Source organism: Schistocerca gregaria, chromosome 2, assembly GCF_023897955.1.
Source record: "Schistocerca gregaria isolate iqSchGreg1 chromosome 2, iqSchGreg1.2, whole genome shotgun sequence".
Classification (NCBI taxonomy): domain Eukaryota; kingdom Metazoa; phylum Arthropoda; class Insecta; order Orthoptera; family Acrididae; genus Schistocerca; species Schistocerca gregaria.
Genome location: NC_064921.1, coordinates 352,507,905 through 352,524,210, shown reverse-complemented (window position 1 = coordinate 352,524,210; position 16,306 = coordinate 352,507,905). Strand labels below are relative to the sequence as shown.

General features: G+C 41.7%; 1 protein-coding gene across 1 annotated transcript in view; it reads right to left on the bottom strand.

Moving 5' to 3' along the window:
• Nucleotides 1–16,306, bottom strand: part of LOC126336154 (Krueppel-like factor 16) — a 151,590-nt gene that overhangs the window by 72,541 nt on the left and 62,743 nt on the right. The window contains exon 2 of the mRNA XM_049999646.1: nt 12,840–12,933. Within this exon, the coding sequence (XP_049855603.1) occupies nt 12,840–12,933 (94 nt within the window). The remainder of the gene's footprint in view (nt 1–12,839; nt 12,934–16,306) is intronic.

The window sequence follows — 16,306 nt, the reverse complement described above, 5'->3', positions numbered from 1 at the left end:
TGGAATTCAGTTGTAATTTTACGGTTGATATAACGACCTTGTAACAAATAACGTGATCAGAATCATCCGTTTAGTAACCTTCTACGGACATGGAGAGGTAAATGACAAATGAAAATAAAATAAAATAAATAAAAACAATGACGGGGTTTCGAACACGGGGCTGAAAAAGTGAGAAGCCGTGACGCTGGCCACTGTGCCACCGCTTCTGTTGAACTACCTACGCATTAAAAGACACATCAAGTAAGTCAAAAAATTTGACCGTCGTTTTCTTAAAAACGGTCGAGTATCCACGGACAAGCCGAGACACGTGTCCGTTTATTTTGACTCCTCTTCCACTAAGCGAAGTTTCTGGGAAATCGGGTTATTGTAATTGCCGTGTTTTCTTCGTTAGCAATGACTACAGAAATGTATAGCTTATGAGGGGCTGCGTACGCCCAAACATTGGGACAAGTGGACTGCTGGTAGCACATTTGAACACACTAGGGATTCCGCCTGCTGATTTGATGCGTTTTTTGTAACCACCCTCCTCAATGCTCGACAGGGTCTATCAGTAGGCCTATGCGAGGTGTGCCAGTTGTTGGTTTGGGTGCTGTTGTTCCTTCACGTTTCCACTCACAATCTTATCACCAACAGTCCACTTAGGCAGTAACAAGGACTGGAATGTCCCTGATCGATTTGCTACTCAGGTGGCATTCAATGACTAGCCCACGTTAGAAGTCACTGAGCCGTACTGACTGATCTGTTCTTTCGATACTACTTCTCCAATGGTAATGCAACAGTCCCCACTCCTTTTATACTGTTGGATTGACTATTTGGCGTCTAGTGGCGAATTCCGCGTTACGTAGGCGTCTCTCGATACTTTTGATCAGATAATATACGTGTTGCAGTTAGAAACTTCATTAACCGTGCCAACACATAAGACGATTTCAGTTTCGATTACGAACAAGATTTAAGCGATTTTTACCTCCGTGCGTATCTTCTGATTTCGCAGAAGCACGAAACGCAGATTAAGGCGCCTCCAATGTGGGAGGCAGGCGGGGCTTGTTCCCCTGCACAGTTCGTCACCCCATCGAGGTCGGCATATGGGCTGGGTGTGATTCCTCCATACGCCACAATCCAGGAGGCCAACACGTATTAACACACTGTAGAGGGAGTATGGCCAACTTGCCGGCGTCAGCCAGTTTGTGTCTATGGCGCTGCTGTTCTTTTATTGTTAGCTACAGTGTATTTTGCCGTTTCTATTGGAACATACTTCGTGATGAGAATAAAGCCCAGTTTTCGTGCAGCTTTCATTCATTGATAGCGATAGCGCTAGATTTCCCAGTATCTGTTACGGCAGTTGTCTCAAGCTCTAGCTCTAAACTGATCTCCTCAGCCGGCCGTAGGTGGCCGTGCGGTTCTGGCGCTAGAGTGTGGAACCGCGCCACCGCTACGACCGCAGGTTCGAATCCTGCCTCGGGCATGGATGTGTGTGATGTCCTTAGGTTAGTTAGGTTTAAGTAGTTCTAATTTCTAGGGGACTTATGACCTCAGCAGTTGAGTCCCATAGTGCTCAGAGCCATTTGAACCCTTTTTTTTTTTTTATATCACCTCAACTCAGCAAAGGCAGAGGAAGGAAGTAACCAATATTCGATCAGAAAATATCGTTTTCAGCGGTAAAAATTAAATCTGCTGGACCAACACCAGAATACTAGAGCAGTTTTCATTGACGAAATTTGAAAGAAACTAGCCGTAACTAATCAATTACTAGCCTAGAAACCTCGCTACTCCGGCAGCAAGGTTTCTTCAAAATATGAAACTAAAAGTTTTTCTCGTGCACGGTTTCTTGTTGCGATGCTGTAGTAGGCTCTCATTTTGGTACCGAGGTAGAATCTCAAAATATTATAGGGTCCCAGAAATGTTGCGACAAACTTCAGTTGGTTATAGAGGGTGTTTTGAGGAACAAATCGAGGATAGAAAGTCGTTTCCTGAAACTTCATCCAGCGATACAACAGAGCGTCGAAGTTATAGGGGCCGGTGCCCGCCACTAGGTCACGCCTTCGGCAACAAACTTGACTTTGTACAATGATGGACCTTAGACGGAAAGTCTCGCAACGTTGTTTGTTATTCAGTGATCGTGACTGATTGCCACGATCGCCAATGGAGAAGATGGAGGTAGCTGCTGCATAGAAAGGCCTTGTCTCCTACCCTTGAAATGCTCTGTTGGCGTGGCGGATGACGGCTTCGGACAAGGGTTTCTCGTGGAAACCTATAAAATTTCCGTTTTATTTTTTCATTAGACAGGAGAAAAATAAACTGCAGATGGAAACCCTTGTCTGAAATCAAGACAACAGAGAATCGCTTTCATACTGGATCACAGGATCCCGGACTCGATTCCCAGCTGGGTTGAGGATTTTCTCTGTCCAGGGACTGGGCCTTTGTGTTGTCTTCATCATTTCATCATCATTCATGAAAGTGGCGAGATAGGACCGTGTAAAGACTGGGAATTTGTACGGGCGCTGATAACTGCAGAGTTGAGCACCCCACAAGCAATCATCATCATCATCGCATTCATAGGAGACAAGGCGTATTTGCGCAGCAGCTAACTCCATCTTCTCCTCTGGCGGTCATGCCGATCAGTTGTGATCACTGAATAACAAATAACATCGCGTGACGTTCCATCTACAGTTCGTCAGCGCACAGAGTCCCAATTGCTGTCGAAGGGGTTGCCTAGCGGCAGGAGCCGGCGCCTGTAACTTCGACGCTCCGTGGCATCGTTGGATGGCGTTTACAGACACGGGTTCCTGTCCTCGATTTGTTCCTCAAGACACCCTCTATAACCCCCCGAAATTTGTCGCAACATTTCTGGGACACCCTGTATACTGTGTGCAGTAATAATGTGTTTTGCTCGGGAAATTCTTATTGAAACAACATATTGCATAAAACGTAATGCCTTAGGGATAAGGTGTATGAAATGGACAGTATCCTCTGTACATATTTATCACCCACGCATAAAGCATTTACCGTATCCTTGCTTAGTAGCCAACAGCCCACACATGCAAATCTCAGCTACAATGTAATTGATAGATAAGTGATGTACAGATCATACTATCTGCAAAAACAAGCAATAAACATTATTTCACACACACATTATAACTGGTATTTGCGTTTTAAATAATTTGGTATTGTATAGAAACAATTGTAAAATACAAAGGGTGAAGAGAATTAGCTTTCCCGTTCCAAGTACATGTATATGTCTTTCATGCTTTTTTTTATCTCCTTTTATTCTTTTGTTTGCCGTAACGATACAATAAACACAATAAACCAATGAGAAAAGCATGCAGCAGTCTTTAAGTATTTAACATTAGCTGCAAAACGCAATTAATTAATGATCAGATGTGTTGATTCTATTACACGTCATCTTCACTTGAGCGTTTCATCCGTTTGCAGAGAAATAAAAAGCACCGATACACTAAGAATTTAATTTCGTATCATTACGCTGTAACCTTTATCACGAACTATCTGGGGTACTTGGCTTCGCCGAGAGAGTTGATATCAGATTGTGTAGTAGGATAAACTTTAAAGTGTAATAGGTAAAGCAATTGTTGAAAACATATTTAAAGATTTACATTACTTGCTTATAAAAATAATTTTCATTTGTTTTCCGGGAAATATATCTACAAATTTTTCGAATTTCAAATTCGTGAGCAAGCTACGCATAGTTGACTGTGAGAGAAGCAGGAGTCTTCAAGGCGATACGGCAATACTTTAAAGTTTGTATTTGAGCTTTGTTAACTGTAAAACTGTAGGCTAATTTGATTGGAAATTGCTGTCTTTTAAATTGAAATGCCATTCAGTAGAGATCAGTGGTATTCTGGGGATAAATAGTGTGTGTCCTTTGTATTTCCCAGTTGTAAGTTCGGCTTCGGTGATGTTATTCGGTAGCTGTTTGACGATCGTCCTTTTTCCATTGCGTAGTTTTGGTGAGTTGAGATTTCTGAGAAGTATGGTCGGAGATCCAATTTTACGTCGAAGTCAGTGTAATGGCATTCCCGTTACTTGCAAAGAGTTTAGAAATTCTGTAGGGAATTTCACACTTTCTTCAACGATTACCATCGTGTCTATCGATCTGTATATTCTCTCTTCATCGAGAATTTTCTTTTGAATATTAAAGTTAATATCGGTGAGCCGGCCGGAGTGGCCGTGCGGTTCTGGGCGCTACAGTCTGGAACCGAGCGCCCGCTACGGTCGCAGGTTCGAATCCTGCCTCGGGTATGGATGTGTGTGATGTCCTTAGGTTACTTAGGTTTAATTAGTTTTAAGTTCCAGGCGACTGATGACCTCAGAAGTTAAGTCGCATAGTTCTCAGAGCCATTTGAACCAATATCGGTGACAATGTTATTTTTAGTTGCTAAAGTTACTATCTCAAATAGCCAGTCCGATTTGGTATAATTGTGAACAATGTTTGGGTAAATTTGGTCGATGAGTTCGTTTTCAGCAGTGGCTATGTTGCAGAAATCATTGTTGAGTTTAATGAGGCCAGTCGTCTGGGCAGTATAATATGTGCCTTCGCCTACTTGTAAAAGTTATTGAGCAAAATGTGCTGCTGTTTCGTCTTTCGATAGTTTAACTCCCATTTTTTTGATAGTCTCAGTATTTGTATGTGTGGCCCGAGATGTGATTTTCTTAAGCATGCATTGATCTCATCTGCTGGTGTTGAGTTGGGGAGAACTGGATTTGTTTGTTGAAAATCTCCTGGGAGTATGGGTAGAGCTCCTCCAATCACTTCCGAGTTTATTCGCAGCTCTTGTAATGTTGTGTCCACGGCTTCGAGTTCTTTTTTATATGACACTGTGCATTTGCCCCAGAATATAATTTTAGCTTGCCTTAGAAATTCAGCCCCTCCAGATACAGTTGAGATTTTACGCACCAGGAATTGTTCTTCGGATATATTCAACGGTAGTTTTAGGGCGGAATGGGCAGTTCGTCCTCCTTCCGTAAGTGTGGCTGCAATACCAGACGATTCTTGTGCAAGTGCGATACGGTGTTTAGCACGTATTTCCGCTCGCAATAGATTCATTATAAATGTTTCCGCGGTGACGCCTGGTGCGTCCGAGTGAATAATTCCGCCAGTGTTGTTCTCGATCCGGTCCATGATAATGCTGTAAATTTCCTTTTGATTGTCATTGAGGACTGGTTTGTTGTGAGCAATGTATCGAGGTAGTTCGTTGATGTAGTTTTTTTCCTTCGTAATTATGAAGTTTAGCACACCGATAGCATCTTTTAGTGATGCTTGCATCACAAGTTGTACTAAAGTCTGGGTGTTTATTTCTAAACATGAATAACTGTTTCACTGAAGATGTCGTCGTTAAATTCGATGGTCAGTTCAGGCTAAGCTTGTCGGGTTTGGTACAGTATGTCATCACTCATACTCTCTTTGAAGGAGTCCCATAGCTGTTTTGGATTCGATGGGTTACATGTTGTTATAATTATGGCGCATAAGTCTCTAATTTTTTCAGCTGAGGGTTCTTGTAGAGTTAATGCCCAATGGTTGTCGTTTTACAGCGTAATAACCGTCAACAGTTTTGAGATCTGTGAAACATGTTGATCACCGCATTACGTGTAGCAACATCCGAGATAAAAACATTCGGCGTTGCTCTGATGTACGAGTGTCCTCGGCCTAATGCGCCAGTTTTCATAATTTATGCATGATCGTCTATTGGAATTTCTTATTTTCGTCGTTGAAAGATTTTTCTTATTGTGTTCCACGTATAATGGGCAGGGATGCCGACATACATAATGTTTTCGCGTATGGATCCGTTTGGCATAGTTGGTAAAAAGCTCTTAATGTTGTGTTCTGAGATAGTTCGCTTGCAATTTTTCTGGCGGTGTTTTTTGTGAAGTAAACTCTCTGTGCGTTCTCTAAATGTATTGCTAGATGTTGCACGGCTGGTTCGCGTTCTTGTATGGGAAAACCGAAATTCCGCCATGCAGCTTCGTTGTTGTTGATGTATCTTCCCATAAATGAGGATCTCGTTGTTTCAGTTTTGTTGTTCGCTGTCTTTGGCTATTTGATATAGTGCCATGTCACTGCCTTTGTTCACATACTTATAAACATGGGTTTGATGGACTTCACTGAATTGAAATATCGTACGTTGTGTGTGCTTGAAACATTTTGGAAAGTAGTGTGTTATATGGTGCTACCCATTGATTATTTCCAGTTCGTCGCTGACACGTATTCGTATTTTTGCTGTGAAACGACCGTCTTTTGGTGATCGTCTTCTGTATTTGCGATAGCTGTCAACTCCAGATTGCGTGTCGTCCAAGTATGGGTCAAGTTCAATCACTCATACATGACGGATTGGGGCTTAATGGCCCATTGGTCATTGAATCATGTTTGTCATTGCTATGTTGTATAGTTCCGTATCTTCTTGTGGATTGGGAAATTCAGCGTGGATGATTTTGTCGGTATCTGTGGGATGAACTGTGTCGTGTAGCCATATGAGATTCTGTGAGTGAGGATGTCCATGCTTTTTCCATTCTATTGTGTACATCCAGCATTTAACGGTTCCAAAGATGTGGTATTATTGATGAATTCAGTAAATTTCACTTGTTTTTGTCGAAAACTCAGACTATAATTTCGTGTCGATGCATGGGGGCTTGTCTGTATCTTAGTTCTTTGATTTCTGGCCACGACTTGCATGTGAATCTTATGAAGAAGTCAGGTCGTCCATATTTTCTTATGTAGGTCATGGCATCTTGAGTGTATTCTAGCATGTGTCTGGGACCCCCTATATGAGAGTGAGATTACCTTTGTTCCATTGTCGTTAGTGCTTCCATAATTTATGATTGCATCTAGGAGGTAAATGTATTCTTCCGTGCCCAGTTTCTCTTGATTCTTTCTTATGTAAAGTATCCGTTAGGCTTCTATTTTTGCGTACATATCGACCGGGAATTGTTGGAATAAACAGCGAGCGTTGAGAACGTGATTATAAATTTCATTGTTTCCGATTATTAAGCGATAAGCACAGAACTCCTTGGAAACGACTATTTTGTTTATGTCTGAGTCTGTTTCAGGTTGGATTTGTTTCTGATTAAAATGATATCCATCCTATCCATGCCGAAATATTAGTGGATATTGGAGGACATCATATGAACGGTGCATCTCTGAAATACGTTGTAGTATACTACTGGCCATTAAAATTGCTACACCACGAAGATGACATGTTACAGACGCGAAATTTAATCGACAGGAAGAACATGCTGTGATATGCAAATGATTAGCTTTTCAGAGCATTCACACAAGGTTGACGCCGGTGGCGACACCTACAATGTGCTGACGTGAGGAAAGTTTCCAACCGATTTCTCATACACAACCAGTTGACCGGAGTTGCCTGTTGAAACGTTGTGATGCCTCGCGTAAGGAGGAGAAATGCGTACCATCACTTTCCGACTTTGATAAACGTCGGATTGTAGCCTATCGCGATTGCGATTTATCGTATCGCGACATTGCTGCTCGCGTTGGTGAGATCCAATGACTATTAGCAGAATATGGAATCTGTGGGTTCACGAGAGTAATACGGAACGCCGTGATGGATCCCAACGGCCACGTATCAAGAGCAGTCGAGATGACAGGCATCATATCCGCATGGCTGTAACGGATCGTGCAGCCACGTCTCGATCCCTGAGCCAACAGATGGGGACGTTTGCAAGACAACAACCATCTGCACGAACAGTTCGACGACGTTTGCAGCAGCATGGACTATCATCTCGGAGACCATGGTTGCCGTTACCCTTGACGCTTCATCACAGACAGGGGCGCCTGCAATGGTATACTCAACGACGAACCTGGGTGCACGAATAGCCAAAATGTCATTTTTTCGGATGAATCCAGGTTCTGTTTACAGCATCATGATGGTCAATGCGAACCCAGCAACTGGCTCGTCACAATACGCCAGTCACTACTCTTGATGAACTGTGGTATCGTGTTGAAGCTGCATGGGCAGCTGTACTTGTACACGCCATTCAAGCTCTGTTGGACTCAATGCCCAGGCGTATCAAGGCCGTTATTATGGCCAGGGGTGGTTGTTCTGGGTACTGATTTCTCAGGATCTATGCACCCAAATTGCGTGAAAATGTAATCACATGTCAGTTCTAGTGTAATATATTTGTCCAATGAATACCCGTTTATCATCTGCATTTCTTCTTGGTGTAGCAATTTTAATGGCTAGTAGTGTATTTCTCTTCTTCCTTGTACAATTCTGTCACGCCCTTTGTTTTCGCTGTCCACAATTCGATGACGACTTCGTCCATCTGAGGTGCATTAAATAGACGTTCGCGTTCTCCAGGTGGTCTTTTGTCGGCTCGAATTATAACTTTACAGTCATCAGAAATTATTCGGTCTAGTGTTGTTTTGAATATGTGACTCAGTTGGTTGTGTTTGTGTGAGATCCTCTGTACATCTTGGACTACTTCTCTACTCAGTCCACTGATGTCTGAGCTTCGTTGTTCAATTTCTATTTCTTCATTTCCTATGAAATATACTTGTAGAAATTTGTGGTCTTTCTTGAGTAGTGGTAGTAAAGATGCCATGTTGTGATAGATTTGTCCTTAGATGGAAAAAAAACATAATCAATTTCATCTCTGTTAGTGTTGATCGATGTGACACCGATAGAAGTTATTTGGAACAGGCGTTAAACACTTTTATATTTTGAAGAAAGCGTTTCTATTCTGGAGTTTCCCCGGTCGTGTAATGTGTGCGGAGGTGCTTCCAGCGGTGGTAATCGAATGTTTCCATTCATGCAACAGATGCCTGGTGTTTCTCTACTGAATTTTTTCGCGTAGCAAAATTGGCAGATATCCATGTCTCCGATTAAGACTTGTTTGTGTTCGTTATATTTTTTCGTCAGGCCGTAGTGGAAGGCTTCATTTGTTAGGTCGTACTGTTTACATGGCCTCCTCCGCGCTTCTCATAGGGTGATATTTTCATGGCTAGCTTGAGTTCAGAATCTTTTACAATAAGAATGTATCGCAATTCTTGATTCTTCAGTCCATTCATTTCGTCGTTCTTCGGTTTCTCTGCTTCTCAAGGTGCCCATTGTCGTTCGTTAGGAACTTTAATGTGCTAGCGTTCTTCGTCTGTTTCATTTTTTCGCTGTTCTTTTTATTTTCGCCGTTTTGCTTCAGAACTGGGGAGGTCTCCTCTTTTGCACTTGGGCATTGTCTAAGATATAAATCAAATAAACTTTTTTGTTAACAAATACACTACGTACGTCTTACTCAATTCTCACATTTTATTTTCGATTTATGTTCAGTCACTGTATCACTTGGACTGCTCACACTTCACTGTTTGTTTTCATTCACTCACTTGACTACTTTTTCGGTTCCGCCCGTCTCACTGATAAGAAACTGACTTTCGAACCCACGACGGATCTTGCTTTATGTATCCCTATTTAACGGGTAGCACCACCAGTGGCGAATTGCAGAACATACCAAAAAGGCCAAGATTCGAGAGTGTTCTGGAATGTTCCACTATGGTTTAGGATGTTCTGTGATATTCCCTGATATTCTGGAATCTACCCTAATGTTCCAGACTATTTCCGAACATTCCGGAACATCCTGGATCATTGTGGAACATTCTGAAATGTTGAGGAATGCCTTCGAATACTCTCGAATGTTCTGCAATATTCTCGGATACTCTGGAATGTTCTAGAAGGTGAAATTTCCCAGCCCTTACATCTTCGAAAGCATGAGTTTTAGGTAAAAACGTGAACCTTCTTCATGTATAGGCGACAGGTGGCTACCACATCATACAACTCCCTTATCGTGTGGGGACTCATTTCGAGTTTTAGCGGCCGCACATTGGACACCTACTTTTGTACTACATATACTGAAATCTGAAGACGATTCACAATAATGCTTAAATATTCTTGTTGCTGTATCTTCCCTCAAGCAGAAATCCTATAAAATGTCCTCCCATCTGGCTCGGAAAAGTGCAACCGAAAGCACATCACTGAGTCAATAATTCACTGGAGACTTCGGACAATACGTAACACTTGCCTTGCTGCCGTATACGTAACAAGGGGGCCCGAAATGGCCGTAAGTGTGGTGTTACGCGACTTAAGCTACTCATGAAGTGCAGGCGATGGCAATTCTTTCCTTACCACAGCTTTAGTATCACACCTAACCTAGTTTTATCTGCACAAACCGCTTGTCAGCACGCGTTCATAGATTAAAGACCTGGGCAGATAGAATGGAGCCTATCGCTGAGGTTCGGGCTCTAGTATTCAGTGTCGAGGTTAAGCCAGACAATACAAGAGCGGCTGCCGTTGCTGCATAAGCCGTCACACTGTGGGAGCGGCCCATCATTAGCATTAGAGCTTGAAAATAAGGCCAAAGACTGGGGATCTGCGGGGCAACAGTACAACCAGTACGACGGATCTACTCCTGAGGCTCACCAGTACCTTTCGCACTATATCTGTCGAGGGATCACAGGTGATTCTCGGGGTATGTCCATTGGATATCTCGCTGTGCGTTGCTGGGAAGCGTTGTATTTGTTGAAGCGAGAACAAATGCTTGACTGTGGGAGATCACAGGCGCTCAAGTTTCTAACAAGAGGTTTGAAGAATGATTGTCCGAATGGAATTGCAACGCAGGTATACATCGCATTCACAAGCATTGAGAACAGGCTGAGTATACGTGATGTTGATACTACTTGAGACGTGGTGCGCCTGTTAACAGGTCGTGGTCAATGTCACAAACATCTACGTTGAATGGGATGTAGGGAAACGCCAACTGTGAATGTGGGATGAAGGTTCCGCTGATCACAATGTTTTCAGTTTCCCCCGTTGTCAGATAGAGGGGAAATGTATACAGTTAGACAGCGATCTGCAAACAATTGTAAATAAGAACTTTTGGACTACAGTTAATATACTTGTACATAAAATATCTATAAAAAAACTGCTCTTCTTTCTGACTTTAAGGTTAAGTGGACACTCTGAATATCAAAATAACATCAGCAGATCAGAAGAACGAAGTAGAAGACAAATAAGAAGTGGTTCCTCCATAACAGAGGACGATGGACACGAATAAAATACAGTATACAGAATGAGATTTTCACTCTGCAACGGACTGTGCGCTGATATGAAACTTCCTGTCAGATTAAAACTGTGTGCCGGACGAAGACTCGAACTCAGGACCTTTGCCTTTCGCGGGAAAGTGCTCTACCAACTTTTTTTTACTCGTTTTGTTCGATATAATTCGTTGCGTTTGGTCGGGGAGGACGTCACAAGACATCCGTTCAAATTGATCGTTGGTTCCTTGACTCAGTTTTTCTTTTTTTATTACAGAGCACGCAGCCCTCTGACCGAACACGCTGAGCTATTGTGCCACGCTGAGCTACTGTGCCGGCTAAACCAACTGAGCTACCCAAGCACGACTCACGCCCCGTCCTCACAGCTTTAGTAAAGCTAGAATATTGTAGCAACAGTAAATCTAAGTGCAAGTATAATTGCAGTTAGTAGGCAAATCTGGAGCTCTTCCAATGCTGCCAGTAACAATCGTAGCAATATAAGCTTAAATTAAATTTATTTTATTTTATTTTTATTTTATTAAGTTTTCGGTGCTTTCTTTTTGTTTTGTTTCATTTCACTTTAATATTACCAATTCTTGCTGTTAACATATTTTATAATGGCAGTACACACGTAATTTAAGGCATTGTAAGTTGTCATGAGTATTCAATATATACGACTTGTTTCGACTTTTAAGATAACAGGTCTAAAATTTATAGAAATAAATTGGGTTCAAATTGGTTTGAAGTCTGTTATATACAGGGTGGTCCATTGATCGTCACCGGGCCAAATATCTCACGAAATAAGCGTCAAACGAAAAAACTACAAAAAACAAAACTTGTCTACCTTGGAGGGGAAAACCAAATGGTGCTATGGTTGGCCCGCTAGATGGCGCTGCCATTGGTCACAGGATATCAACTGCGTTTTTTTAAATGGGAACCCCTATTTTTTATTACATACTCGTGTAGTACGTAAAGAAATACGAATGTTTTAGTATGACCACTGTTTTCGCTTTGTCAATTAGAAAGAAATCGGTTTCGATTAATCTTCCATATAGCTCTGTCTTTTATAGTAACTTTCTACGATTGTTAATGAACCCTGGTAAGTTCGTCCCCTCGCACGTTATCGCCTATGAGACGAACGTATCCTTCGTGTGTAAATATACATGTATATTCATACTCTGCAAATCACTTTGAAGTGCATGGACGATGATATTTCACTTCTTAGCGCATATTAGGGCTTCTTTTTGTTTCAGACGAATGAATACGTAAATGTCTCCGTGTTACTGTAATCTGTTCTTAAGGAGCTCTGATAAATTCCTAAATTTCTCAGGTTGGGCCTACAATATTTTGTAGCCTATATTATTTCTAAATTTGTGACACGGATATCCCACATTTTCCTCTCTAGAGATGAATGTTCGCTATTGTTTAATCCACCGATTTTTATTCATTTTCTTGCCGTTGGGATTTAGCAAATGTATCTTGCTACCTTTCATAATTTTTTGTTCGACATTAAACAGACTGCACATGTTGATCGTCTAAACATCAGCTCAACTGCATCAACATTAAGGTCTTCCTCGACTTTCTCATTTCCTACAATGTTGAGGTCTTCCATAGTTTTATAACAAAACCTCTGGTATTTTCTTTACAAAGGGCGAATATAGAAGCTAAGAATAAGTCAGGAGAGTTTTGAAAACCAACAATAAAAATAACTATTACTATACAATAGCACCTCAAATGTTGTAGTAAATGACTTCAAATTAAGGGAAATCATACTGAATGGGTAACTCACCAAAACTGCAGTTAAAGTAGTCGAATTCCAAATCCGGAGGTTCGAGGGGAAAGCTCGGGTCGTCCAGGTCAAGACTCGAGAAGAAGTCGTCCATCTGAAAAGAAAAATGTCGCGATTTGCTTATCCATCTGATACATCTATTGTAAAAATTTCAATTCTAATTCATAAATGTTTCACGGTAATTACTCGGCCCGAATGTGAGAGAAGGCAAGTAAGAAGGGAGGTATGTACTTCAGATATGGAAGCAAGTAATTTAGCAATCAAACATCCATCCTAAAGTGGGATCAGAGCTAACGAGTAACCAGCAGAGTAATGCGCTGCTTTGGTCACTGTGCATTACCGAGCGAGGTGGCGCAGTAGTTATCACACTGGACTCGCACTCGGGAGGACGACAGTTCAATCCCACGTCCGGCCATCCTGATTTAGGTTTTCCGTGATTTCCCTCGATCACTCCAGGCAAAAGCCGGGATGGTTCCTTTGAAAGGGCACGGCCGACTTCCTTACCCATCCTTCCCTAACCCGAGCTTGCGCTCCGTCTCTAATGACCTCGTTGTCGACGGGACGTTAAACACCAATATCCTCCTCCTCCTCCTCCTCCTCACTGTGCATTACATGTTTGGAGGATCAGAAAGATGTGTGACACGGCTGCTCAGAACTGCCTACAAACACGAGCTGTGGTCTGTGGTTATCGTTGCCTGTAGAAAAGTATCTACGCAAATTAACGGCGAGATATGTGTCTTAAGTGTGTTCGCAGAGTAAGAGTGAGGATATGTGCCGAAAACCAGGAGGCCTAAAATGTCAACTGAAGTTCATTAACCGGAGAGAAGTTTCCATGGTACTCGCTTAAGAGAGCAAGAATCAACTTTGTTTCCCAGTAGTACCCAGTAAAAAACGAAACCACGTGAAATAGAACGAGTGCAATAATCAGTTGTGGCAAAGGCAAACTGAAGCCTTCGATATTAGGAGAGTCTTGGAAACTACAGAGCAAACAAACGTCTGTCACGACCTACCATCAATACCATTCGTGTGATGACTTCCTCGCCACATGGTTTCGAAAGAAACGGTCAACCAGATCCATTGAAATGTCTCTGGGATTGCAACTGTTCGGCCTAGTCCACATAAGCGTTAGTGAGATGGTAATGACGGAAACTTGACCCTGTCCACTCAGGAGGGGTGGATAGGAGGTGGCCAGTTGTAGTACAGACAGATGTCCCCTGTGCAAATAGGAGGTGTTCAAAAAGTCCCTCCGCAGTGCCGTATGACTGTTAGCCGTGCGTGCCGTATGATTGTTCGCCTGCCTGGTTTACTACTTATCTTTAAGTGGACTCTCCCAACATTCCGCTGTTTCGTTTATCTCAGCCAGCGTCAGTAGTATCGTTGGTGTATGTCGTTACCTGTTAACGTGAACGTTTAAGTTTAGTTCCTTTGTTAGTTTGTTTCGTTTTTGTCTCTGTTAAAATGCTAACCATTGAAGAAAGTGTTTTTTTTTTTTAGTCGAAGAAGTGTTCAAATCTGGCGGTAAATATACAGTTTCAGTTCGTCAAACATTTAATCCAGTTTTCCAGGAACGACACTCCCACATCGCGATACTGTGCGAGATTTGATTAACAGATTTCGAAGTTCAGTGGCAGATGCACCGAGAAGTGGTCGTCTTAGCTTTTTGTCTGAAGATAAACTACTCGATATTTCCGATAAAATGTCCATGGGTCCGAACACGTCAGTAAGAAAACTCGCCCAGGAAATCGACGTTAGTGTCGGAACGGCCCACACAGTTGTAAGGAAAAAATTGGAACTTTTCCCATACAAAGCGACAGTCGTGCAAGAACTGAAAAATACTGATCTAGACAAGAGACTGCATTACTGTCAATGGTTCAAAAATTTCTTTCAACAAAATGGAAGGGATATTCTTAATGACACGCTTTTCACTGATATGGCTGTGGTTACATTTATCCGGGCACATGAACTCCAAAATTCTCGTATGTGGAGTACTGCAAATCCATTGTGTATTCATGAGGAACCACTTCGTTCTGTGAAAATAGGAATTTGGGTTGCAATTTCTAGACGTCGGATTTTGGGTTCCATATTTTTCAACGAAAATATAAACGCACAACGGCACTGCAGTGATATTCTGTGTCCATTCATAGGAGAACTTGTGTTAAGTGAAATACCGAACGGTTATTTTCAACAAGATTGTGCAACCGCGCATACAGCTCGCGTTTCAATGTCACTGCTTGCTGATGTTTTTGGTGAACGCATAATTTCACAGGGACTTTGGTCTCCGTGATCGCCTGACTTAACACTGACTTTTTCTTCTGGGGTGCAGCGAACGCAACTGTCTATAAGAACCGTCCACAATCCGTCGATGAACTGAAAACTGCAATATCTATTTTCACTACTTCTGTTACAGAGGAAATATTACAGCTTGTGTTTGGAAACATGATTAGACCAATTGAATTGTTTATTGAACAACAGGAGGGACACTTCCAACATTTAATGTGAAAATTTTTAGTAAAAATGAATATTCAATAAATTAATAACTTGTATTTCATTTAGTTTCATTTCGGTATATTCACTGCGGCATACGGCACGCGCGGCTAACAATTATATGGCACTGCGGAGAGACTTTTTGAACAGCCCGAATTAACTCTTTATCTACAACATTTTTTTTCATCCGATGCGTCGTTTTGGATATATTTGCTGTCTCAGGTTAAGACAAACACCCTGTGTATGTAGGCACGTTCGCTAAATAGAAATACTAAGGCAAAAAATACGCTAGTTTGTTTAAGAATAGAGAGGTATCCGGGATTAAATTAAAAGTAAAACTAATGTAGAAAAAGATTATACAACCATAGGCGAAAAAGTAATGATGCAACAAATGTACCTATGTAGCCAACAAAAGATGTTGAAGGTACGAAGAATCAAAACAAGGGAAATCTGGAATGGAGCAAGACAACTATTTAAAGATAACACGAGAATTTAAAGCAAACGCTAATTGTAGAATATGGCGTATAATACAAAACTGTTCGGAAATCTCTGCGACTTGAAGAGAAAGTATGAAGTGAAAAGAGACAAAAGAATACAACGAAAGTATTGAGAAGACAAAACACAAGACTATGGTGACTAGAGGTCACATTGCATTAGTTACCATTACAGATGGCACAGTAGCTAATTACACAGGTAAAGATATGGAAAAATTCTGATTTCTTAAAATGTTTGTCTCGTTCAAGAAACAAGCCAGAAACACACTTTGTTAATAATGAAAATAATGACAATGCGAAAGTAAAATCAGATCAGATGTAACCACATTGGAGAAAGAATTAGGGGCATCCAAGAGAGGACATGCTAATACCGTGTAACACCGTATCCAACTTTGATAACGGGCTCAATAGTACGAGGAAGGGAGAAGTTTTTTTCACAACTGCCTCATCCACCTGATGTCACTCTTTAATGATCAGATCCTATAGAGC